Below are 25,222 nucleotides of genomic sequence, written 5' to 3' on the forward strand. Positions count from 1 at the left end.
CTGCTGTGTTCTTTATTTCCTAATGTTTACTTTTTTAAAAAATTCTTTATTAGTTAAGGTATTACAAATGTGTCCTAATCTCCCCATTAAACCCCCACTCCCCACCCCCCCCCCCTCATGCTACATCTGCTAACTTTTGTCATTATTCTTTTTCTAGTTCCTTACGGTATAGATTGTTTGAGATTTTTCTTGTTTCTTGATGTAGGCCTTTATTGTGATGAACTTTCCTCTTGGAATTGCTGTTACTACATCCCATAACTTTCGGTTGTATTTCCATTTTGTCTTAGGGTATTTTTTGAAATTTTTTTGATTTCTTCTTTGACCCATTGGTTATTGAGTAGCATATTGTTTAATATCCTCATGTTTGTGATTTTTCAGTTTCCTTCTAATTCATTTTTAGTTTCATACTATGTTGTTGGAAAACAGTGTTTGGTATTATTTCAGTCTTCACAAATTTATTGACTAATTTTGTGTTCTTACGCATGATCTATCCTGGATAATATTCTGTGTGCACTCGAGAAAAATGTGCATTCTGTTGCTTTTGGTTGGGCTGTTTTGTATATATCTGTGAATTACATCTGGTCTAACATTTCATGTATGGTCAATATTTTCTTACTGATTTTCTGATGTAAGTGGGGGTATTAACATCTATTATTACATTGCTATTTCCCCCTTTATGTCTGTTAATAATTGCTTCATATATTTATGGGTACATAAATATTTATACATTATATCCTCTTGTTCGATTGACCTTTTTATCATTATATAATGTCCTTCTTTTATCATCTCTTTACTTTTAGTTTGTGTGTGTCTTTACATCTGAAGTGAGTCTCTTAAAGTCCTCCCTTATCCACAGATTCACTTTACGTTCTGTTAACTTTGATTAACTGTGGTCCAAAAATTTTATATGAAAAATTCCAGAAACAAACAATACATTTTTAATTGCATGCCATTCTGAGTGGTATGATGAAATCTTGTACTGTCCCACCTAGGACATGAATCATTCTTTTGTCCAGGAAACCTACTCTGTATCTGTGTGCTACCTTCTCATTAGTCATTTTGTTATCAGACACATAGGTCAATGGAACAGAATAAAGAACCCTTTAGTTACTTGTAAATTTAAAATTCTAATCATAAGTTAAAGTCTTTGCAAGGTGGTTGTTCAATTGGTTATACAGTACAGCTATGCTAGCTGAGCACATCACTGAATATTATAACGTAACTAGTGGCCCGGTGCACAGATTCGTGCACATTGAAAGGAAATTAATTAGAAATATATTAATATTGCTATTCGCCCTTTCTCTATAAAAAAATGTCAGAGATGAAAATTAGTAAAATGTATATGAAAATAATAAATTGATAAACAACATTATAACAAAGACATGATATAAAAACATTTTATCAATTGATTAAACTTATCCTAATATCTCCCTGTATACCACATTAAGAGTAAAAACACTTTCAGAGTGCTTGACTAATTTCCCTTGTGATGAAGTATTTACAACTTTAATGTCACACGCTGTTCGAACTAGAGAAAGCAACATTATAACTGACCATGTCCGAAAACTTGTTCGGGTAGGAATATTCCTACTCTGTCTAGATTGGCACCAGTGAGTGCTTTATATGTATCGCACATGCATGAGTCAACGTTTATTTTTAAATTGCCATTGCATGTCATATGTACCAGTCAGACGGACGTACAATAGGTAACTTAGCCATATATATATATCTATATATATATATATATATATATATATATATGATAGGTTAAAAAAAATTTCAGTATCTTTTTCTTGAATGGTGAAACTTTTCCTGTTTTTTAGAATGGAAAAAAGTGAAAGGTTGTATGTGATTCAGCAATGATCTGCAGGGAAAGCACAATGGTATGTGAGATATGAGATAAGGACTTAAAGTAGTTAACTGCCACACTATTTTGAATTTAAAAAGGCCCGTCACTTGAGTCTATAGATGCTTATGGTATATGAATGGTAAAAGAACATGAAATGCAACGTGACTTTATATCAATAGCAACATTTCCCTAAAAATTTGGTTCCAAGAGAGTTCTTTTCCTCCAGTTCCTCAGGAGTGAAAACTGAAGGATATTTTCCAGATCCTTTTATTTTTATGTACTTTGCTAATTTCAAACCAAGAAAACTTCACATCTCACAAGATATTTTTTACATTGCTTTTGATGAAAAGTCAGTTACCGCTGATAGAAAAAAATGTAGACTTTTTCTCAGAAGTATACTTAAGTATACAAGATGGTATTACATATGGTGTTTATATATTCAAGTGAAAGCCAAGACAATCCTGTGGGGTTTTGTTTAAAAAATGGTCTATATTATGTGATGCTACGAATGAGTCATACGAAGTTCTGATATATAGTATAACATAATCAAGAGTGGGTATAACATAATCAAGAGTGGGGAACATCCGGCCTGCAGATTGTATAAAGCCTTGCCAAGGCATTAGGGGTGAGTTTACATGTTTGACCAAATATAGCAGGCTAATTTTTAAGTTGATAATTTGTATGGCCTACGAATGTTATAATTATCCAAATGGCCCTTGGCAGAAAAAAGATTGCCCACCCCTGGCATAGATGATTCACTTGTTTGAGAAACCTAGGATGGGTGAACAAATTTAGAGATGGAAAGGAGTGGAGCTTGCTGGGGTTGGGAGAGTGTATGAAATGGGAGATTCTGCTTAGTGGGTACAGGGTTTCTGTTTGGGGTGATGAAAGTTTCTAAAATTGTGTGGCATTGAAGGTGTGCTTGATGCCACTGAACTGTACACTTAATGGTTTAAAAGCCCAGCCGCAGGCTCAGTGGTTGAGTTTTGACCTATGAACCAGGTGGTCACGGTTTGATTCCCAGTGTGGAAGGAGGCAGCCGATCAATGATTTTTTCTCATCTTTGATGTTTCTATCTCCTTCTTCCTTCTTCTCTAAAATCAATAGATTTTTTAAAAATGGTTTAATGGAGGAAATTGGAACCCTTGTGCATTATTGGTGGGAATGTAAAATGGTGCATATAGAAAATCATATGATCTAGGAATTCTTGTATACCTGCAAGAACTGGAAAGTAAGATCTCTAAAAGATATTTGGACACCCATATTCATAGCAGCATTATTAACAATGGAAACAACCTATGTGTCCCTTGACAGATGAGTGGATAAACAAATGTGGTATACAGTGTATTATTGAGCCTTAAAAAGGGAAGAAATTCTGACACATTCTACAACATGGATAAACTTTGAGGACATTATGCTAAGTGAAAATAGCCAGTCACAAAAAGACAAATACTGTTGACTACTTACATGAGGCACTTAGTAATAAAATTCATAGAAACAAGTAGAATGGTGGTTGCCAGGGACTCTGAAGTGGGAGGAATGGGGAGATATTTAATGGGTATAGAATGTGTTTTAAGAATTTTAAGAAAAACGTTTTAGAGGGCAGTAATTAATACAATTATTATTTTAAAATGGTAAATCTTGTTAGGTATATTTTAACCACAATTTTAAGAATCATATTAAGCTCTTTTTTCAGATGACTTAAATATTGCAATATTCACCAGCGCAGAATCACAGTGTGGATCAGTAATGGAAAGGGAAATTATACATTGTTCATCTCCCGAGATTCCTGCAGAATTTAATGAACAGTTTAACACTCAGAAAAAACAACAAGAACTAAGAAGTCAGAATAAAGGAGCCAACTTAGAAAAAGGAAACAGTTGGTGTAATGACCAGTGTAGTCAGTTCACAAGAACAGAGAAACAAACAAAACATATGAAGAAATGTTCTAAAAGACCTGAATGGAATATAAATAAACCACTCAAAGGGTATATTCCAGCATCAGAAAAGTACCCTAAACAGCTTCAAAAGCAGAGAGAAGAAAAAAAAGTAAGAAGGCAAATGGAACTGCTACATTTAGTAGAAAGAAATAATCCTGGAAACCTCTCTCAAAACAGAGGCACTTCACCAGTTCTTCATTCATCTCATCAAGACACAGAGCCAAAGTTCAGGTGGCATTTAGTCAAAAAGGTAAAGAAAGCTCTTCTATCTTAAAATATATTTAAGAACATGTATTGATGTTCTAGATTAAAAACACAGTTCCCCACATGCATGTTTTCACAAGGCTGTTTCTATGTCTGAACTGGAGTTGGTTTACACTGGGGGATGGCAAACTATAACCCATGGGCAAATCCATCCTGCTGCCTGCTTTTGTAAATAAAATTGTTGATACACAGCTATGCTCATTCTTTTATGTATTACTTTGGCTGGCTTCACACAACAGCTGCTGTTTAGAGTAGTTGAAACAGAGATCACATGGCCTAGAAAGGCAAGTGTTTACTATCTGGTCCTTTATAGAAAAAGTTTACCCTTAAACCTTATATAGATTAAAGCTGTTCTTTATTCAAATACCCATTCAGAACTTATGATCCATATAGACAGAGGATAATTTATAAAATCAGAAAATAATGGATTGGTTCCGACTCTGGAAAATTACAAAGTCCATCTTTTATCCAAATATTAGATTTTTTTCAACAAATAAAGTATTGTGGAAACATATGCAAATACTATTACTATTTTCTGCATTTATCCATCTTTTAGGAAGAAGAACCTCTGAAAATTAATTATTTCAGCAAAGAAAGGTATGTTATGAATAGATTGATTTCCATAGTTAGTACTGTGTATGTGGTACAAGAGATACAAAATATTTGCTCAAAATATAGGTGAGGTCAAGTATATATGTATTTGAAGACAGAAACAGGATAGTGTGATTTCGAGGTGAGGAATAGAGGTTTAAGGGAAAGGGTAGCTGGCATTTAAAATTACCTAGATTTTGAAGGCTAAATTGGATTGGGTTTAGGTATGTAAACAAGTGTCAATCTAAGACATTCTGCTTGGATTGTGTGGGGGGGAGGGAAGAAATGACTGGTGTGAATAATGAAAAATTCAGTTAACTAATGAGAGATTTATAACTTAGAATTTTTATGTCTTCATGTAATAAAGAAATAGCTGGTTCAGAGTTGTCTCAGAATGTGGCTCTAACAGCAAGTTTAGGTCAGATGTAAGTATATTACTTTATGATGAATTGAGAAACATTAGAATTAAATAACCTAGTGTTGACCCCCAGGATCTAGTAGTTTAATCCCTACCCCACTCCACCCCCAGGAGAGTATACATATCTTTAGCAAGTACTATTAAAAACTCAAATTAATCCCGTTCTGTTTCTAAAGGTGTTATAAGTACATTTAGGATAAATTGAAATGTAATTAAAGATTAGACATGGTTAATCTGAAATATACAATTTACATTGGTCCTTATGCTTTTTTTTGAAAAATACAGGTCTCAATCACCACCAGTTCCTGTGATAAAAAACAGAACTCAACAGACACTGAAAAAGAGTAATTACGAAAGAGAGGATCTGATCTCAGGAGGCAATCAAACAGAGTTATCACCCAGGATTTCTGAACCATCTCATTTTATTCCCTATGTTCGAACCAATGAGATCTATTACCTTGATCCAGATGCGCCATTGTCTAGGCCTCTAACCCAGGATCCTCAGTATCAAAATCCACATAGTAAGTATTCTCCCCTTTAATTGTAAATTCAAAATTGGTATTCCTATCCTAGAAAGTATCTTAAGGTTTGCCCAAGTTTTTTGAGGTCCATTATTAAATTTTGCTTGGTGCTTTCCTAGGATATAAATTCATTATGAATCCTTAGAATATATTATAGCATAGTGCTATATATATCATAGAAATGTTTTTGTCATTTTCATCTGGCTTTAGATTGTGACCAAGAACGACAGCTATTTGACTTGGACAGGGACCCACTTCTTAATCCTAACTTGGTGAAAAACAGGGATAGACAGCAAGCAATCCTAAAGGGACTATCAGAACTGAGACAGGTATGAACTTTTCTTTTATGAAGTGTGGATGTGACTTTTCTGTGTCTGGCTGTGTTGGGATGACTGTTTTACCAAATGCCAGGTTGGTTACATGATTTATGTGACTGCATCCCAGTTAAAAATCAGTATCTACAGGGATGGAGAAAAAGTAGGTTTATAGTTATATGTGAAACAGTTTATATTTTTGTATTATTTTCTATAAGAACTGTAAATCTACTTTAGCCCCACCCTATATATGTTATTCTTGAATTGAAACAACTTTCAGTTTGCTTCACTTAGCCATGTTTTAAGAATTTCCAGCATCAAATAATGATACAGTTCAAATATTAAGACATTTTTATTGAATGAAAAACAAACTCATACATTGTAAGACATGACCAATCAATAAGGCCCTAAAACCAAAGGCAGAAAATAAATATACAATTATGGTATAAGAGATTCTTAGAAATGCAGTTCACACTTATTAAAAGTGGATGTGTTGGCAGTGTTTGGAATTGAACATTGACACAAGTCCCAAAGAATAGAATTCAATATGAAATTATATGTATAACCTTACTCAGACTACTTTTTATCCCAGACCAATTACGGTGAATTCTAATCTTTCTTAGGTAAAAATAAAAATCACTATTTAAGGCTATAATTTTTCTCTATCAGTTAGCTTTAAAAAAAAAAAAAATGGCTCGCAAAATTTTTTCTGCTGTTTTGATTCACAGTGTGCCTTTTGTATTTGGAGAAAATACACTGCCATTTTAGGAATGCCTTTTTCCATGTTAAGTCATTTATCAGCAATGCCTCTTGCATTGCAAATTGGTGATTCAAGTATTGCTTACTAGTTCTTTCTGTAGACCTAGAAAATAATCCTTACTAACACAGGATTATGAAGAAAACTGTTTTGTTTTTTTAAATGATAGGTTTGGTTTCATACAGATTTAGATTTTTTACCTAAAACAACTTTGTGAAGACAGGTCAGGATGAAGGAATATGATGTACACATTCATTCCCATATTATTTCAGTAGGGTTTTGTATTAGCCACTAATGTTAGTGCAGGCAAGATAAACACTAGGCAGTGATGGCGAACCTTTTGAGCTCGGTGTGTCAGCATTTTGAAAAACCCTAACTTAACTCTGGTGCCGTGTCACATATAGAAATTTTTTGGTATTTGCAACCATAGTAAAACAAAGACTTATATTTTTGATATTTATTTTATATATTTAAATGTCATTTAAGAAAGAAAAATCAACCAAAAAAATGAGTTTGCATGTCACCTCTGACACGCGTGTCATAGGTTCACCATCACTGCACTAGAGCATTTGGCGGACAAAAAGGGGGGAATTTCAGCCCCATAATTATATTGACTTTAAGAATAAAGTCATCCCTATTTGTTTCTATACTAAAAATATAATCTTCAAATATTGTAATAGCTACACAATATCCAACTATGAAAGTCTAGTGTGTGAATTTTTTTGAGTGATTTGACAAAGCTTAAACTGTAGCCAAGTATCTGAGCTTAATACAGGTTTTCAAAGGAAATACAATTCTGGATTAACAAGGTAAAATAGGAATAATTTGCAAGTCTGCTACACACCTTACTAACATATCGATGTGATTTCAGGGCCTTCTCCAGAAGCAAAGGGAGTTGGAAACTAATCTCATGCCTTTAGCTGCCAATCAAGAAGATAACTTTAGTTCTTCATTTTCAATATAGAAAAATCAAATCCTTCACATTTGTCTTCCAAATTATAAAATGTCCTCGTTGCTTAACTGTATTTTTTCAAATAGCCTAGATTTATTTTTAAATGCTTATTTAAAATTTGTATATTCTGTAGTAAAATGCTGTATATGTATATATAATAATTTTTTTTAACAATAAAACACTTTTCTGCTCTGTCACAATCTGGGTATTAAGTCCTATAAAAACACATTCCTACTTACCTTAACACAGCCTGGAGTCTGTAATCTGTTAATAGACAATGTTGTTCCACACTTTTTAAATACCTATGTATTTTGCTCTATAAAACATTTAAAAGTCTTCTTTTGAAGTGCCAAAGGAAAAGTCTGGTTTAATAGATCCCAACTTTTACAAGTTTGCATTAGTAATGGAGAGGCAGTTATTGGCAATAGCTGTGGGTTTAAAATTTGTCTCCACCACATACTTTATCTGTGAATTTAAAAAGTTATTTTAATCTCGCATTAAAGTACTTACCACCTCAAAAAGATACTTCTTTTCTAAGACTACCAGTTTATAAATTTATAGGCAAAGGGTTTGTTCCAAATTGTCCAGTGCCTTTAATATACCTATTTTTTGAAATTGAATTAGGATAAGTCAAGGGTCACACAAGCACTGGAAATTATAATTACCAAGTACTCTAAAATAATAGGTTGACCAGAATTTTAGCAACATGCCAGAAGATAAAAAATAATGCTGCCTGGTATTAAGGCCTAAGTCTTATGTACATAGTTTATTATCTAAAAATGAAACGGAATTGTTAGATAAATCTTGAGGTATTGAGCCAAAATCCTGTAAATATTAATATCACTGGCTTATACCTGTGTAAAAACACTATACAAAAGCTTAAGTGAAAATAAATACAATAGTTGATACATTTCAGCAAAAGTAGTTGGTATCATCTAACAATAGAGGAAAGCCATTGCTGTTCACTATCCTTTTGCAAACACCTTGTTTTATATATAAAACAGACTTCAATTTGAAGCCAAAGTACAGATGACATACAAACATAAAACTTAAAAAGTGCCAACATGAGATAATTCAAGTACAATATATGTTAAAAATATATATATATATTTATTTCAATTTTCATATGCTTTAACTGTAACAGGCCATCATGATTTAAATAAGAGGGGGAAAAACATTTGAGAAAGGACAGAAACCTCTTGCTTAAAGAATGAAATATAAATTGTTAATTCACTTTTAAGAAACAGAAAAAAAGTCCATTAACAACCTATGTAAAAAAAAGTTACTGTAATTATTTTTCTTTTGAAGATGGCCTGCAAAATCATTTTTCCCCCAAGCTTTCAGTATAAGCAGATAAAAAGTAATTTTCACTTTCTTGAGACTGACTCGATGAAAGGGCATATGGTGTTCCCAAAAATGTCTGGTGAGTGAGAACATTAAAATGACTACACTGATGGGACATATTTAATTGATTTTGATAAACCTGAAAGTTGCTATATGAATCTTGTTCAGCTGAATTGTTGTTCTGTCCTTCAGAGCTTGCATCAACAGAAGCTCTCTCTTCAGAATCAATTTGATAAGTCTTATCTTCTAATAAACTTTTTTGCACGTCAAGAGACGATTGCAACTCAATTTGAATATTCTTATTTTGATCTGTTCCACGTGATCCTTTGGTCTCTTTCGCCAATATTTCTGAACTGCTGTACACTTCTATTTGTGAGATTTCATCCCCTGAATCCAGAGACATATCCTCTTCATCCTTTTCATCGTTTTCTAAAAGAGCTACATTTAAAAAACAAAAAGTCCTACTCTATTGAAATACACAATTTAAATTTTAAAATTATACACTACTCACACAATATAATGCGTCAGGGTCTGCAAGTCCACAATCCCTTAAATCTTGGTCTTCTGCCACAAGTTCACTTAGTCACAACACTCACACTAGGTGTGAATGTCCAGATAATCCGATGCTAAAAGCTTCTGCGAAATGTGTTCACGTTTAATGTTGGGAAATCCCAACTCCCAGCTCCAAAGGGGTTAATGTCAAAACAGCATCTAAAGTTATACGGTAATTCAGTATTTGACAAGACAAATACAAAATAAAAATTCTGACATCTAGCTTCACTGGATTACTAAACTGGTTAGCTCTATCAAATGATCTCTGCTTTTCATCAAAAACAAAAAGGCATCTTTTACATAAAACCTGGAACCAAAGCAGAGGCCATTGCATGAAAGACTAAAGCTATGGATATCCCTACTACTTTGTATTAAATTACTTTGTACATCTGGGGATATTTAGTACCCCAATGCCAAATCCCCACTTCTGGTGTCCTTTTAAAAAATATAACCCCTTCGCTGACAGCAGCAGCCAATAAAGCTTACAATACCTCAAAGAGAAAATGCCTACTTTATAGTGTGCAGTCCACAGAAACGAACAGCTTGTATTGACTACTGTATAATAAATGAGATTTTGTGTTTACTAAAAATGATAAATTCATTGAAACACTTCCCTGAAGCTGTTTACCTGTGGTGTGAGTGGTTTCAAAATAGGCATCTCATCATATGAAAAGAGTGAAACCATTCCTCTTTTTCTGTCTGCCTTAAAGAAAAGGAAAACTACTAAAACATTACCTGACTGCGACTCAAGAGTCTCATTAGCACCAAGCAGTGGAAGGTTTTCTTCTGTGACTGAGTTGTGATAGCCCACGAGATTTTTAAAGTTTTGCATAAAAGCTTCAGCAGATGCAACTACTATTCCACTATCTGTATAACTGGAGGGCATCTGGATATTCTTTTCTAAATTAAAAAGAAAATGTTTTGAGTGTAAAATACTTGAAAATGTGCATGGACAAATGATGCCTCCTCCCACCCCTCCTAAAATTCTTTCCACCACCCTTATCAGAATCATAGCAATCAATACTCACTATGGCCCCACAAAATCCTTTCATACACATTCTTATATTAATAGTAGAAAGCTGAAGACCACTGCTTACCTGTTAAGAAGACTATGTGTCGTTGCTGTATGTTCTGAGCCTGCAGTCTGATAAGGCAGTCCAATTCTGGAGCATTTCGCGTTTGTGAATCACAATTGTGGTAAGACAAAATTTCAACCAGATGTTTCTTCTGATAGACATTCAGAAGCGTCAACAGACTTAGAGCTTTAGCATTCAACCTGTGAAATTAAGTAGTTCAGTATCTCCTAAAATTTACTGTGGAAGTTTCTGCTTCAAATTAAAACTATAATCTCTAACTTGAGGCAACTAATGACAACTGCATTGCTTAGCCCACTGCCTGATACAGGGGTGCATCTTAGGGGAGAGGGGGAGGGGGAGAGAGAGAGAGAGAGAGAGAGAGAGAGAGAGAGAGAGAGAGAGAGCGCGAGCAGCAATTGTGCAAACCACATGTAAAGTTCAGGGGTTTTCTCTGCAGGCAAAGCTTGAGGGCCAGCTATTCAGTGTAGACTAAAATCTCAACCAGTCACTTATTAAGTAACGAATTTACAGTTTTTATTTTCCCCAATTTAGAACTTTAGTGAAGGCATAAACGGGTAACAAAAAAAATAAATGAACAATAAATAGTACAAACTACTGACTACTGTCAGGAACAGGATGGTATTAACTTTGTACAAGTTAGAACTTTGGGCCTCAGTACTGCTATCTGTTATGTAAAGATAAGATTTGAAGGTAAAACATGCTTTTAAAAAGTGAATTACTACCGCCAGGCTGGGTGGCTTCAGGTAGTTGGCATGTTGTCTCCTACACCAAAAAGGTTGCAGGTTCAATCGGTCAGGTCACATGCCTAGGCTGTGGGTTTGATCCCGGGTTGGACCACATATGGCAGCCAACCAATCCATGTTTCTCTCCCCCCCCCCCCCCGCCCTCCCCATTTCTCTCCCTCTAAAATCTGTGAAATTAAGTATTCTCAGGTGAGGATTAAAAGAAAAAAAAAGAATTACTATCAAAAGTTAAATACTTTAAAATTATTTAAGCATAAATTTCCCTAAGTGTGTACCATGGAATATCAATAAATATTAGAAATATTTTGTGATCTAAGTTTAAGAAATGCTGGTTGACAAAATGTAAAACAGAATTCTTAACTACAGAGTTGGTCAGATCCTTACATATGTGAATACATTGTATGGACTCTCTAGTAGTAAGATACAGGATCCCATACTCATCTGATTACATAATTGTTTGTGGAGCCTCCCAGAGTGATTGTTGCTCCAAGGTTCACACTTTGAGAAGTGACTTCTGGCCATGTAGGTGATTAGGACATAAGTGAATGTCCTGATCACAAATCCCCATATCATGTTGAGACCAATCCTTGTCTCAGTTAAGTGAGCTGTTATTAAATTAGCAGCCTAAGGTAACCCTCAAATGGGAGAAAGCCTGATTTAGTTAGCATACACACTTCAGTAAAAACAATAAAGACTACTGATTATTCCATTTTGATTATTCAAAACCCCCAAGTAGCAAAGATTAAACCAATTTTACCTATATACATAACTAGAACTTTCAGCAAACTTCTACCTAAACAATATCACTTGCAAATAGGCTAGAATAATATCACATTCCCTTATGGCTGGTTAAGGAAAAACTGAACAGCATCCATAATCTATAAACACAGAGAAATTCAGAAAGAAATTTTGTCAACTTCCACATGCACAAAATATTAAGTCAACAGCCATCATATAGTTTTTTTTGAAATCTTACCTTCCCAGTTCCTTAAGTTTTTTCTGAAATTTACAGTGGACTTTCCATTGCCATTTTCCTTCTGGAGTACTAAGTTCTTCGAGGAATGTCAAAAAATTTTTAAGGTTCTCTGTTAGAGATAATGAAGTTGAATTTAAAATCAATAAATTACAATCACCCAAACTTAATTACAAAAGAAGTGTCTGGTGATATTGTTTAGAAACACCTACATTCCTAAGTAGTATTTTCTTTCCCTCCCTCACCTCTAAAGACACTTTTTTATATTCTCTTTTAGATCTAAGAACATCACATCTACACATTATAAAAAGAACATGTTGATAACAATAAACCAGAAATAATCCAAGTGCAGTAGAGAGCCTTGCTTGCTTTAGATCAAATTTAGAGGAAATTATTTGTAAAGACTAAGAATGGGGAATTTGAGGTAAAAAGCTCAAGAAAATGAATGGAAATGTACTAGTTATCTGTGATTGGCTGAATGGATAATACATAAACAAATGTGAGTCATTATTGAGAAAAACTTAGGCAAGACAGAAGTTACATGCTCAAAAGAATGCAAAGATCTTACCAATTGTGATAACTTCTGGATTTAGAATGGATTCATCGGACACAATAAAACCTCCAGATATAAATAATTCATTGTATGTATGATTTTTAACATCATCCAGACTATCAACACCAGCAAAACTAACACAAGGGAGCTTCTTTAAAGTCACCAGGCCAGGTACCTATTTAAGTACCAAAATAAAAACAGAAATAAGGACAGAAAGGGAATGAACTGACCCTAGTGTGAAGTAACCTATAAGAGAAGCCTTAACAAAATGCACTATGACCATTAACCTAAGCCAAGCACAAAATAATATTCCCAACATTATTTCCAAATATATAAACCAAGATTTATGTAATGGGTACCTACCATGACTAGAGAACACTCTAAGGAAAAGGCACAATAGATCTGGAAACACAATTAAAAATGCTAACTTGTCTGGCCCTGTGAGTACAATCAGAATTCAAATGACAGCAAGAACCTACATACTGAACAGTTAGGAAAGGCTTCAAAGGGCAGCAGGACTTGAGAGAGGCTCAAAAGACTAAATGAGTACGCATGCATATAAGCATAACTAATGGATACAGACACTAGGGGGAGGTGAGGGCACCAGTGGGGGGTGGGGGAGCAATGAGGGCATAAGGACATATATGTAATACCTTAATCAATAAAGAATAAAAAAAAAGGGCTAAATGGGATACCTCCAAATCCAAGGGATAACGGCCAGTTTGGCAAAGGGGGTAAAATTGGGTTTTACCTGGGACATACAAATGAAGAGATGACAACAATATAAAGAGAGTCAGCAGACTTGAGTGACATAGAAGGTCTGTGATGTGCTGCCATTTAAAATTTTGCAGGGGTACAGACTTGAATCTCACAAGCTGATTCACAGAAGGGTTGTTTAGGTCTCAAGCCCTAAATATCCAAACCTCAAGGTTTATCTCCTCTAAAGCTTATGAGGATATTTTTAAAATAAACAGTTTTAGTTTCAAAGGCAGTAAGATTCTATAATAAGGATGTTTTTGTAACCAAAATAAGTGATAAATTTGACTTAATCTACCTTGTGGATGAAGCCTGCAATGTCTTCATTTTGAATAATAATTAATAGTTTATCTAATTTTGATCTTCTTTCCAAAAACTGTTCTGGATGACATTCTGTATTGCCTAACTTGATAAGATATTCCTGTTAAGAAAAGAAAACTAAATCAACATTACAAAGCTCTTTTGCAAGCATCCATTTAACAGAACTGCAAAATAAACTGATAAACTTAAGCTAGATCCAAGGGCCTCCGGGATCATCAAGTCTGTTCTTACTGAATCTAAAGCTCAGAGCTTGAATGGTCACAGTCACATGTTACAATGCTATGCAATCAAAGCTAAATAAATGCCAGTGTGGGGTATAAAAAAAACACAGTACAAACAATGGATTAGCCCAGGTTCTTAACCCAGCTCCACTACTTATTCTGGGCAACCCAGAGTCCAATCATTAACCATTTCCTCACTCCCATTTTCCTTTTCTTTCAAAGCAGGCCCTTGGTTATCTGCAGCCATGTTATTGGTATACTCCTTCAGAGTTACAAACCCCTTATCTGACCACTATAGCTCATTTAATTCACAACATTCCCAAAATCTTTCATAAGGAGCTTCAGGGCGTACAATGGTATTCATTCTATAATTAGTCATGCCTGTCCAGTTTACACCTTCGAGCAAAATAGACTCCCATCTAATACCTCCCTCCATGCCGATGACATGGTACTACCTTTCAAAGGACACAAGGTAGTAGGTTCAGGCAGAGCTCCCTTTGCTTGCTGGAGGAATCCTGAACTCTGAAGCAAACTGCAGGATCCTGGAAGTCACATTCCTCATTTCACAGACACAGGAGCAAATTCATATTCTCAAGGTTGGCAGGCTAGTTAGCATAAACCCAACTTACCTCACAACCAGTCTACTGCTCTTTGTATCACACCCAAAGAGGCTGTTTCTATGGAGCTAAAGTAGATCAAAACAGTTTGGTTTTGATTTAACCTGTAAAGCTTCTGGGCAGATCTCAGAGCAGCTTACGGTCAGGTAATAAAAAGATAAATTACTATCAGGCCTGCTTATAATTTTTGGTCTTTTTACATTAAGAACTTTAAATGACAGTTCATTTTAATGCATACAGTAAACCCTCGATTTAATGGACTTTGGATTTAACGGACAAATTTTTCAGTTTGTATTGTCATGTGAAAATTAACACCCTGTTAATTTTAAAATGCTTTTAACCAAGATTTGCCTATAATTAAATTAACAGGTTATTTTTTTGTTATTAATTCACTGTTATTTTAAACAAACTTAGCAAATAGGCCTATGTTGGAAAAAAACACTAGTAATTTCGCCAACATAGATATTACGTATCTACAACTACAGTATACATATTTACATCCAAGTCACCGCTCATAAACTGTTCAGCAAATGATCTGTTGTCACGTAGCGTGACTTTCTGCAGCAGTTTCAACACATGCCAGTCGATGTTCTGACGTGCGCTACGCCATGCCCCAGTCATGTGCATTTGTTTATTCTCGGTCACTAGTGAATGCAAGCATTTACTAGACCTATTCAGTATAAATTTTAAATTGCTGTAATAGAAAACATTTCTGTGAAATTAAACGTTTCACATATACTTAATTTTAATTACACAAATGTGTCTAAGTAAAAACAGGTAAGCTTGCCGTAACCGGTTTGGCTCAGTGGATAGAGCGTCAGCCTGCGGACTGAAAGGTCCCAGGTTCGATTCCGGTCAAGGGCATGTACCTTGGTTGCGGGCACATCCCCAGTAGGAGGGGTGCAGGAGGCAGCTGATCGATGTTTCTCTCTCAACGATGTTTCTAACTCTCTATCCCTATTCCCTTCCTCTCTGTAAAAAATAAAATATTTTAAAAAACAGGTAAACTAATTTATCAATTTCTTAACATACGCATTCGGAAAACCTACTTTATTATATAACGGACTTTTGGCTTTAACAGACACCCCCTCACCCTAATTAGTCCTTTATATCGAGGTTTTACGGTACAATAACAAATCAGGTTGACTCCAGAAATCTTTAGGAAACTTAACGTTTTATTCAGTTTTCATTCCTTGTAACATTTTTCCCAGAAATATTCCAATGGATATTGATTAAAAGAATTAAAGTTCCAATCTGATTTCCTATCAGATTTGTAAATCAGAGCTTTTCCTCCCCTAAACAACAGAAATATGACTTAATCCATGCCAGAATGAATTAAAAGCATTTCCTATGTGTTATAATCAGTTTTAATTGTGGTTGGGGGAGGTGGAATAATGCTGAGTACACTAGGCCTAGGGTTCTCATCTAGCCCCACACCAACATGCAGTTATGGCCCAAAGAGTATATACCGTGCTTGGGCACATGTTGCTGGTGGTGGGAAAAAATGGAGAAGCTCTATGTTCAATCATACAAGGCAAAATGCAACCAAGGAATTGAATTCCTAATAAGCCTGGTTGCATCCTCCCAAGAAACCACCAGGAATTAAAGACACACCGAGCACTCTCTTTCATTTCCATGCTCTGTTCTCCTGGGCACACCACATGAAGCATGCTGACATCAATAGGAGATCCCCAAATTGACAAAGGCTCAGGACATAGCAGCAGCATGGAGTTTCTGGGCCACTCTAGGTTTATAAGCCACTGATTTATAGTTTCTTCTGCTTCCTCTTACAAAACAATCAGAAATTCATCATGACAAGTAAATTCCATAATTGGGAGCACTTATTTAAAACCTAAGGCATTCCCTTAAGAAATTAAAATCCTACAGTTTAGTGAATTCTAATTGCTTAATATTAAACCCATAGAACTGTTTGGATATATAATTTACACACCCATTATTACAAATTTTATAGACCTATGTCTAACCCTATACGCACACAAATACATGTGTTGTTGTTTTTTTAAAACCAAAAATCTCATCTACTCTGTAGCTTCAGTAGAAAAAAAATATATCTTGCAGTGAAGAATCTTTCATGACTGGGGAGTCTTTCAGGATCATAGTATTTTTTTTTTTTATCAATAAAGGCTATAGGGAACCTGACATAACCAGGTATCAAGAAACATCAAAATATATTATCATTAGGTTATTCCTGGACAGTTTTATTTTTTTATTTGATTGATAAAACCCATGGGGTATATAATGACAATTTCCTTTTCCCCTCTGTATCTTTCCTTCCCTGTCATTAAAAACCCAAGTATGAAATATTTAAAATCTTTGAACAGTTTAAAGGTATTTGCAGTATGTAACAATAGTCTTTAAACAATAACCTAAATTCTAAGATATTTACATCACAGGGTTTCAGTTTAGTTGAACTTAGTCTTTCATTCCATTCTGCATAAAATTATGAAAATATATTTAAAAAAACAAAGTAATTCTTTATAAAGGTCAAACCCAACATGACAAGTTCATACAACGTGACTATAAACTTCTCTTTTAGTTACCTTTATTTCTTTACAGAGCATGCTCTCTTCTTCTTCATGAATGTAAAATTTCACAGTATTTCTCTGGACATCTTTCATGATTTTAACCAAACTGTTAAATACTTCAGGTTCTAACTTGCTTATAAAATTTGAAAGAGCTGGCTGGGCAGAAATGTCTACATCACTGGGTGATTTTGTTCCTTTTTCTTCTGGTTCCTGAGCAGTATCATCAGGTACAGTATGATCAGAAGTCACCATTAGCTCTGTGGCATGGTGTGGCTGGTTCACTTCTACTTCAGTTAAACCCAAAGTTGAAGAAGAATGCTGCTCATTAGAGTTGGTGTCTTTCAAAGTATCACTACAAAGTGGTTCAAGGTGTTTACTGAAGTCACTTGAGGAAACTGGTATGACATGTCTTCCTAGAGGATTCAATGCTATCTTAGTACCAGAACCATTATGACTGACTGGTGGCAAATTCCCACCCTTGGCTGATGCTTTGATAATAATAGAATTTAGTTTCTCATGCAAGCCATCTACAAACTCCTGTACACCAGCTTTGGCAGTCTTAGAATACATGAACTCAGAAAGTCGTTTCATCTTCTCTTGTGTTGAAAAGATAGGTGTGGGAATTCTACTGACATATGAAACATTCTTTTGCTTCAAAATCTCTTCTATCTTCCTAGAAAAGAGACTGTATTCTCCTAACACTGTCCTCTCTGTGGTTTCGTTCACTGCAGGCGGCTCTGCTGCTGGCACACACTGCTCCTCCACTGTCATCACCTGACCTGTTAACACGTCCTCCTCAGTGGTGCCCTTTAGTGTGTCTGTAAATGGAGAGGATGGAAACTGGTAATCAGAACTTCTCTGTCTACTTACTACCCGGGGGTCGTTAGGAAAGGTCTCCTGTGGTGGCAGATACACCAGTTGTTCTTCTGGTGATTTCATACCTATACAGGAAGAGTTTTTATTATAAGAGTAATTGAAAAAAATAACATTTGAAAAAATAAACATTTTTTGAGAAAAAAAAATGTCAGGTCATTAGAACTAATTACACATTGGAAGGTAGAATAAAAATCACAAATAATGGTGTGAAATGGGCCAATTTGGCATTAATACAAGTTATTTCTGCTTCCCTACCTTCTTGTTTAATAGACATGTTTTAATCAGGATAGTCAGCTGCAATAGATTGCTCCACCCCTATATTCTTTGCCAAGTAATGTCTACTATTGTAATACTAGAGGCCTGGTGCACAAAATTTGTGCAGGGGGGGGGCGGAGAGGAGGTTCCCTCAGCCCAGCCTGCACCCTCTCCAATCTGGGACCCCTCGGACATCCCTCTCACAATCCTGGACCGCTGGCTCCTAACTGCTCACCTGCTTGCCTGCCTGGTCACCCCTCACGGCCCCCCTGCCGGCCTGATTGCCCCATGCAGCCTGCTGTTCGGTCGTTTGGTTGTCCCTCACTGCCCCCACTTCCGGCCTGTTCACCCCATACAGACTACTGTTTGGTCATCCATCTGGTTGTTTCGGTCGTGACGACCCCTGGCTTTTTATATATTAGGATAGTCTTGATATGAAAATTTGAGAGTAAGACAATTGAAAGAATGCCAAACTAAAATGATGGGGGAATAACGTCCAACTTAAGAGATGCATTCAAGATGTAGGATAATTAATTTTATGCTTCCAGATGATTCTCTCCTATGAGGTTGCTTAATGGATTTCCTACAATGTTAGGAACTTAAATTTATCAGGGGGAAAAAGGCTCAATAATACAGGAAGAGAACATATTTCAAAGCTGCATTAAAGAGTAACATTTTTCACAGTGCTTTCTTAAGTATTTTCATTTTGTTTCAAAATAATTTCTAGAGAAATCACAATAGCTAATATTCCATTTAAGATAAAGATGTCGCCGAGACCGGTTTGGCTAGGTGGATAGAGCGTCGGCCTGCGGACTGAAGGGTCCCAGGTTTGATTCCGGTCAAGGGCATGTACCTGGGTTGCGGGCACATCCCCAGTAGGAGATGTGCAGGAGGCAGCTGATCGATGTTTCTCTCTCATCGATGTTTCTGACTCTCTATCTCTCTCCCTTCCTCTCTGTAAGAAATCAATAAAATATATTAAAAAAAAAAAAAAGATAAAGATGTCATTCAGCTAGTTGATGCTAATAGAATTATTTAATTTTTGACTCTTAACAACTAGCTCAACCCATACAATCATACAATCGTAATTCCCTCCCTGACCACAAATCCTAAATTCAAACAAAATGTTTTTGAAATTACATTTCAAAACAGGTACCCAAGTCCCTTTTTAAAAACAAGGGGAAAAGATCTTTAACAACCATTTAGTATTATATTTTAGAAAAATAAAAAATTTCTGATCTTTGCCTTTAAGATTGATACTACACGATTTTATCCTTCAAAAAATTACTAATTTTTAAAAAATCTTAGCCAACATTCCATAACAAATTGCTATTCTAGTATATGGAATGGTGCCTCTAAATCAGAAAGTCCAGGTACTAGTTTTCAAAACTACAGTACTTTAAAGATACAGTGAATTCCCTATTCACCTAGGTGTAGCAGCATGCCCTCTTTACACAAAATTCAGATTTTATTTTCCCACACTCATACTTATCTAAAGGTTTTAAACAGCCTCAGTAGCAGTCAGCTTGTGACATTTCTCTATCAACCCCAGTGGTTACCATGAACCACTGTAACCATTAACTGCTATAAAGGTACTAGTCTGCAGGGTAAGAAGACCATAGCAGGTTTGTAGGTGGAAGAGAAGGGGAGCAAAATATCCAATACCATGGTATGAATTAAAACTGTATAAACTGATAAATCAGAAAATTCAAGTTCCAGAAAATAACTCAGTAATACTGAATATTCTTCTTAAGTTTCAATATGGGGTCTAGTGCATATGTAAAATGTTTGTGCTGGGAGTGGAAGATATACTTTTAGAAGTATTTTTTGTACTTCTTCAATTATGTATGTCAAAATACCTGATTTGGTTAAATAAAAAGATTTTTAATTGTACCTCATAAAACAAATGGGTTGAGGACCACCTGTAATTTAAAAATTTCTGAGTCATTTATTATTTTAAATGAAATAGTTGCTCCTAAAAATCTATAGCTATAGTTCAGACCTATAAACTTATTCTTGAAGGGCTATCGATAAAGGGAATTTTTAAAAGATGAAATATAACTTAAATCTACCTGGGGAATTCTCCCTATTAAAAAAACTCTAAACCAAATCCATTTAAAAAATGCAAATGATCACTACCTAATTTTATTTTGCACAAATTTCCCCTATATGATTTTAACTGGTAGGTTGACTTTATTATTTTTAAAATGTCTTCCTCAATTATTTAAAAGAAACATGTCACTATCCATAATAATGCATGTTTTCTATTGTTATTCAAGCATTGCAGTACTTTGACTTTTAAGTGAAAAGGGAGTGGTATTCAGATATTTGTACTTTCAATCACAATATATGAAGATGGCATGCCAAAGTAAGAGGACTGCTGATGCTGATGAAGCATTTTGAAGCATAAACAAGATAGCTGCTGCTCCTAAAAAAAAAGAAGTACTGATAGCCACAAAACACGGGTGAATCGCACACATAATATTCAGTGAAAGACTCCAAAACAAGAGGACAGGTAGGTTCCATATATCTTCAATTCAAGAACAGGTAAAACTAACCTATGATGAAAGAAGTCAGATTTAGTGGTTACTACCAGGGGCAGGGAGAGCACTAACTAGGAAGATGCAAAAGCAAGCCTCAGGTGCTGCAAGTGTTCTACACATTGATCTGAATGGTATCACCTAAGTGTACACATTTAGATCATCTTTTTCTAGGAAATATAATAGCTTTTTTCAAGAGAATCTTGAACTAAAAGTCTTTTTAATTTCCAAAAGAGAGGAATAACTGTAAAGAACTACTAAAAATCAAAAATCATTTAGCTTTCCTTCCCCCGCAAAAACCACTTAACACGTTAAGCACCATGTCAGTCACTGGTGATTGAAATGGAAAGGAAGACAAAACAGGCTTGGCGCTTAACGTGCTAAGATTTCTAAAAGAGTAAGATCAACAAAATGAAAACAAGTAAAAAAGACCCAGTACCAAACTCTAAGAAAACAAAGCCTATGACCATGCAGGGATGTTGAATTGACTGAGCTCAGACAGAAGACTCTTTTAGTTGCACCCATTGCAACTAGCTAATCATTACTACCTGTAAATGTTTCTGGAATCCAAAAATTCCCTAATCTCTGATTTAAATTATCTGCAGAAATTAGCTTTACAATTAGAAGAAGAATTGGGTAAAAAAATTTCAAGATTAGGAATAATGTACCTAAAAGATAAATGGCTTCACCTCCATGTATTTGTATAAATTTAAGAGAAACTTAAAGACTGCTTCACATAAAATATCCTACAGAAATGGATTAAGAAAAATATTCCCAAATCATCATATCAGATAGAATTGACTGTAGGTGAAGAAAACACCTGTAATCTCTATCAATATGTAGTCACTTCTTTGAACAATTTATATAAGAATATTTGATACAAATCAAGTAATGATATAAATATGATATAATCCAAATTTTCTGTAATTAACAGAACTTAAGTTGATGCCCTATTGATAGAAGACCAGAAATACAAGTAGCAATTCTGAGAAAGGGCACAGTGGGAGGGAGGAAAAGCAAAGGGAGCCTTCTCACCTGGCGTTTGTTTTTCACCATGTTTCCTCAGCTGGTCTTCTGGGCTTCTTGCATTCCCTCCTGACAGAAAGCATCCATTAGATTTGTAGACTCTCTTCAGATATGGTGATACCTATTAAATAGCTTTGAGACAACCCCAAATGCTAACAAATCCAAGTAGTCCTTCTTTTGCCTAAAATAATCCTGAAGGCTCATTCAGAAATGGGAAGTTGTTTCCCTTTCTATTCAGGTGATGATGGAATATCAACACCTAGATATTGTGCCTTCAAATGGTTCTGAAATTAACTGTAAAGGTTAAGTTTGAGTGGGAGAAACTGACACCTCCAGCTCCCAAATGAGAAACAGTTGCCTCTCTACCATCACTTCTAGGCCTCTTACTCTCTCTGGTAAGGTACTAAGTAGAGAATGGTGCTGAAGCCCAAGGAAATTCATCAAAATTTTAGAAATTCTTCTCAGAATCCTTCTAAGTCTCAGTAGCTTCTAGGTTACAAATCAATCTACTTTTTTCCCCTTTAAAGGTTAAATAAAGGTCTAGAAATGGAAAAGATGTGCCCTGAAATATTTCAAAAAATGCTTAGCTAACAAAGATGAATAAGAACTTAGAACATTAAGACTATGTACATATGTGCTCATATATGTATGTGTTTGCACAGAGAAATTAGGATACTGCAAAATGATCTTTCAACATTTGCTAAACTATTCTTATCCCATGGTTCATTAAGCTTCCCAGGATATTTGCATTTCAGGACATTCTCCACAATGACCCAATTATGCCAAGATAATCCAATACTAAGAAATCAAATTTATTTTAAATAGATGAACCTCAATATGACCACTTCTTTGATGATAGCTTGTTATAATGAAGCTTATAATTTGAGCAGAAAGCATTTACTGGCTGTCCAAAGACCATCACTGCATCTCTGTATCTACCTCACCTTATTAGAAACTCAATTTCTGCCAACAATTTTCATTTGGAAGTTTACATGCTAAACTCCATACAGAGAATAAGCACGTTTTAAATCTCTATTTTTAATAGGGCTTTTTGCAGATACTTGCTGATGCTGCCCAAGAACAGTAACACTCAATAAACATTATATTGCTCAAAATAAGACACTGAAGATGTTGGAGCCAAGTAAGACAAAGCACTCAAGAGTGGAATCTAGAAAAGATTAAACCTGACAGACACGGTCCCTAAGTAAAACCAAGCGAACCTAATTCCCAGTACACTTGTTCTTACCTGTAATTGGAATCAGTTTCCAATGTATTTCAGTCTCTTCAACATTATTAGACTTAGATTGTTTATGGAATCCATGTTCAATGGGAATGGTGGGACACAAACTGCAATCTTCAAAATTATTCATGCTAATTAAATTTGGTTCCTAAAAATTGGAGGATATATTCATTAGCTTTCTTTTCAATTCATTTTAATGTCAAGAATAAACAACCATTTTTTTCACAGCAAACTCACAACCTTCACTCTGAACACTGAATATTAGTCATTCAAACATGGTAAATTAATAATACTTCAGCCTTACATTAAAACACCTTTCCTTCAAAACATAATTTGATATTGATTTAGAACTGAGGTTGCTCAACTTATTCAGTCAAGCACTAAGTATTTGAGGCTTTGCGGGCCATATATTCAGATACTCAGCACTGTCATTGTAGTGCAAAAGCAGCCAAGGCAATACCTAAACGAATGGGCATGGCTGTGTTCCAAAAGAACTTTAGTTACAAACATAGGCGGTGAGCGGAGTTTGGCTTATATCAACCCAATTTAGAGAAAAAACATGTTAGGAAATGCTAACAACATAAATTAGTTTCTCAGTGCCTACTTTACACTTCTCCCCAAGTGAGCCTCCTACAATCATCCTCCCCCTAAATTAAATGTCTGAAAACTACATGGACAAAGGCTAGGGACATACATATGACTTTTAGCCAAAGGCAGAGAAGAGAAAATGAAGGAAGAGTAAATTAGAAATAAGCCCTTAGGATGGTGCCATCCTAGTATTGTTCCTCAGTGATGCAGCCACTTCTTGGGGGAATAGAAGGCTACTTCTCAGCTAGAGATCAGTACTCTAAACAGAAGTCATAAATAAACTGGATGCCCTGACAAGCAAGGCCGAGTGTCACTTTAGTGGTAATCCTAAAGGCAATTCATTTTCCATTCCTATTTGTAAGAGAAAGACAAAGTACCTCCTAACCTTGTTTGTAACACTAGTGCACTGACTTTAGTCACCTCATCTGCTTCACCTATGGGCTATGGTATTTCCAGCAGAAAGCCAATGTTTCAAGAATTCAATTTTATTATGAAACGATATGGAATTAACTCCCAATAAGCCATTGCTGAAAAATAGATTGTCTAGCCTTAACTTTGGCACCACAGGTAAATCTTGGACTATCCATAAACTTGTAAGCAGGAAGGAAAACAACTACTTCGATAGTTAACGCTTTGTAAAAAGGAGTAACTTAGAAATACTATCCTGGACACTTTTACTGAAATGTTTATTTTATTTCTTTTTAAAAGGGAGAAAAGACCCATTAAAGCACATCCTCTCTTTCACACACACATTCACAAAAGCAAACAATATAATCAAAAGATATAAGCTTACTTCTTTCAAATGTAGTTTATGGTCAGTGCCTACTTCACTGGTAGAAAGAGCAATAGGATACTTTACAGATGATGTATCAGCTTCTAACAATGGGATCTGAGTGCCCTTAAAATGAGCATTTTCAATTTTTGCACAAGTAAGCTGCTCATATTCTTTCTTATCTGGGTTAGAATTCAACTCATATTCATGCTTTTGCCTCAGCTCTTCATAGGCACCATCAGAACTCAATCCTAAGGCTTTGTTGACCGTGTCTGTCAGGGATGCATCCGAATTGCGTGCATTTGCCAGTGTTTCTGATAGCCAATTAAACAGCCTATGGATGTTAGGAACACCAGAGTTAGAGGTATCCTCCTGCTGCAAGTCAGTGTCATGCCCAAGTGAGCCAACGGGCTGTAGAGACTCTGAAGGGAAAAGAGAAAGAAGTCATCTCTTAAAGTTGAGTTTGGAAGGCTAGCATAATTATTTTAAAATTTAATGTACATAAAAATTAATCATCATAGACATTTATGGGCAAGAACTCAGTAGACTTTACATGTACATCCACCCCTTACTTTAAAATATGACTGGTTCTAAAC

The 25,222-nt window shown here is 35.3% G+C and overlaps 2 protein-coding genes across 17 annotated transcripts in view; one reads left to right on the forward strand and one right to left on the reverse strand.

Moving 5' to 3' along the window:
- The window catches only part of CCDC66 (coiled-coil domain containing 66), a 66,151-nt gene extending 58,345 nt beyond the window's left edge, over positions 1–7,806 (forward strand). For 8 of the 10 annotated variants that reach the window (XM_014457700.2, XM_023755714.1, XM_023755713.1 and 5 more), the window contains 5 exons: positions 3,534–4,039; positions 4,610–4,650; positions 5,348–5,583; positions 5,794–5,912; positions 7,526–7,806. In XM_014457700.2, coding sequence (XP_014313186.1) covers positions 3,534–4,039; positions 4,610–4,650; positions 5,348–5,583; positions 5,794–5,912; positions 7,526–7,618 — 995 coding nt within the window. In that variant the 3' untranslated portion in view covers positions 7,619–7,806. The remainder of the gene's footprint in view (positions 1–3,533; positions 4,040–4,609; positions 4,651–5,347; positions 5,584–5,793; positions 5,913–7,525) is intronic. The other 2 variants (XM_014457704.2, XM_023755711.1) reach the window with 1 other exon arrangement.
- Positions 7,807–8,524: 718 nt separating this feature from the next.
- Positions 8,525–25,222, reverse strand: part of FAM208A (family with sequence similarity 208 member A) — a 54,292-nt gene continuing 37,594 nt past the window's right edge. For 3 of the 7 annotated variants that reach the window (XM_014457695.2, XM_023755706.1, XM_023755705.1), the window contains 10 exons: positions 24,648–25,048; positions 23,273–23,414; positions 22,036–22,095; positions 17,345–18,270; positions 13,923–14,045; positions 12,884–13,043; positions 12,319–12,427; positions 10,600–10,778; positions 10,238–10,402; positions 8,525–9,388 (listed from right to left, as the gene is read on the reverse strand). In XM_014457695.2, coding sequence (XP_014313181.2) covers positions 8,928–9,388; positions 10,238–10,402; positions 10,600–10,778; positions 12,319–12,427; positions 12,884–13,043; positions 13,923–14,045; positions 17,345–18,270; positions 22,036–22,095; positions 23,273–23,414; positions 24,648–25,048 — 2,726 coding nt within the window. In that variant the 3' untranslated portion in view covers positions 8,525–8,927. Of the gene's footprint in view, positions 9,662–10,237; positions 10,403–10,599; positions 10,779–12,318; positions 12,428–12,883; positions 13,044–13,922; positions 14,046–17,344; positions 18,271–22,035; positions 22,096–23,272; positions 23,415–24,647; positions 25,049–25,222 lie in introns of all 7 variants that reach the window. The other 4 variants (XM_014457693.2, XM_023755703.1, XM_014457697.2 and 1 more) reach the window with 4 other exon arrangements.

This window comes from Myotis lucifugus, unplaced genomic scaffold, assembly GCF_000147115.1.
Source record: "Myotis lucifugus unplaced genomic scaffold, Myoluc2.0 scaffold_83, whole genome shotgun sequence".
Classification (NCBI taxonomy): domain Eukaryota; kingdom Metazoa; phylum Chordata; class Mammalia; order Chiroptera; family Vespertilionidae; genus Myotis; species Myotis lucifugus.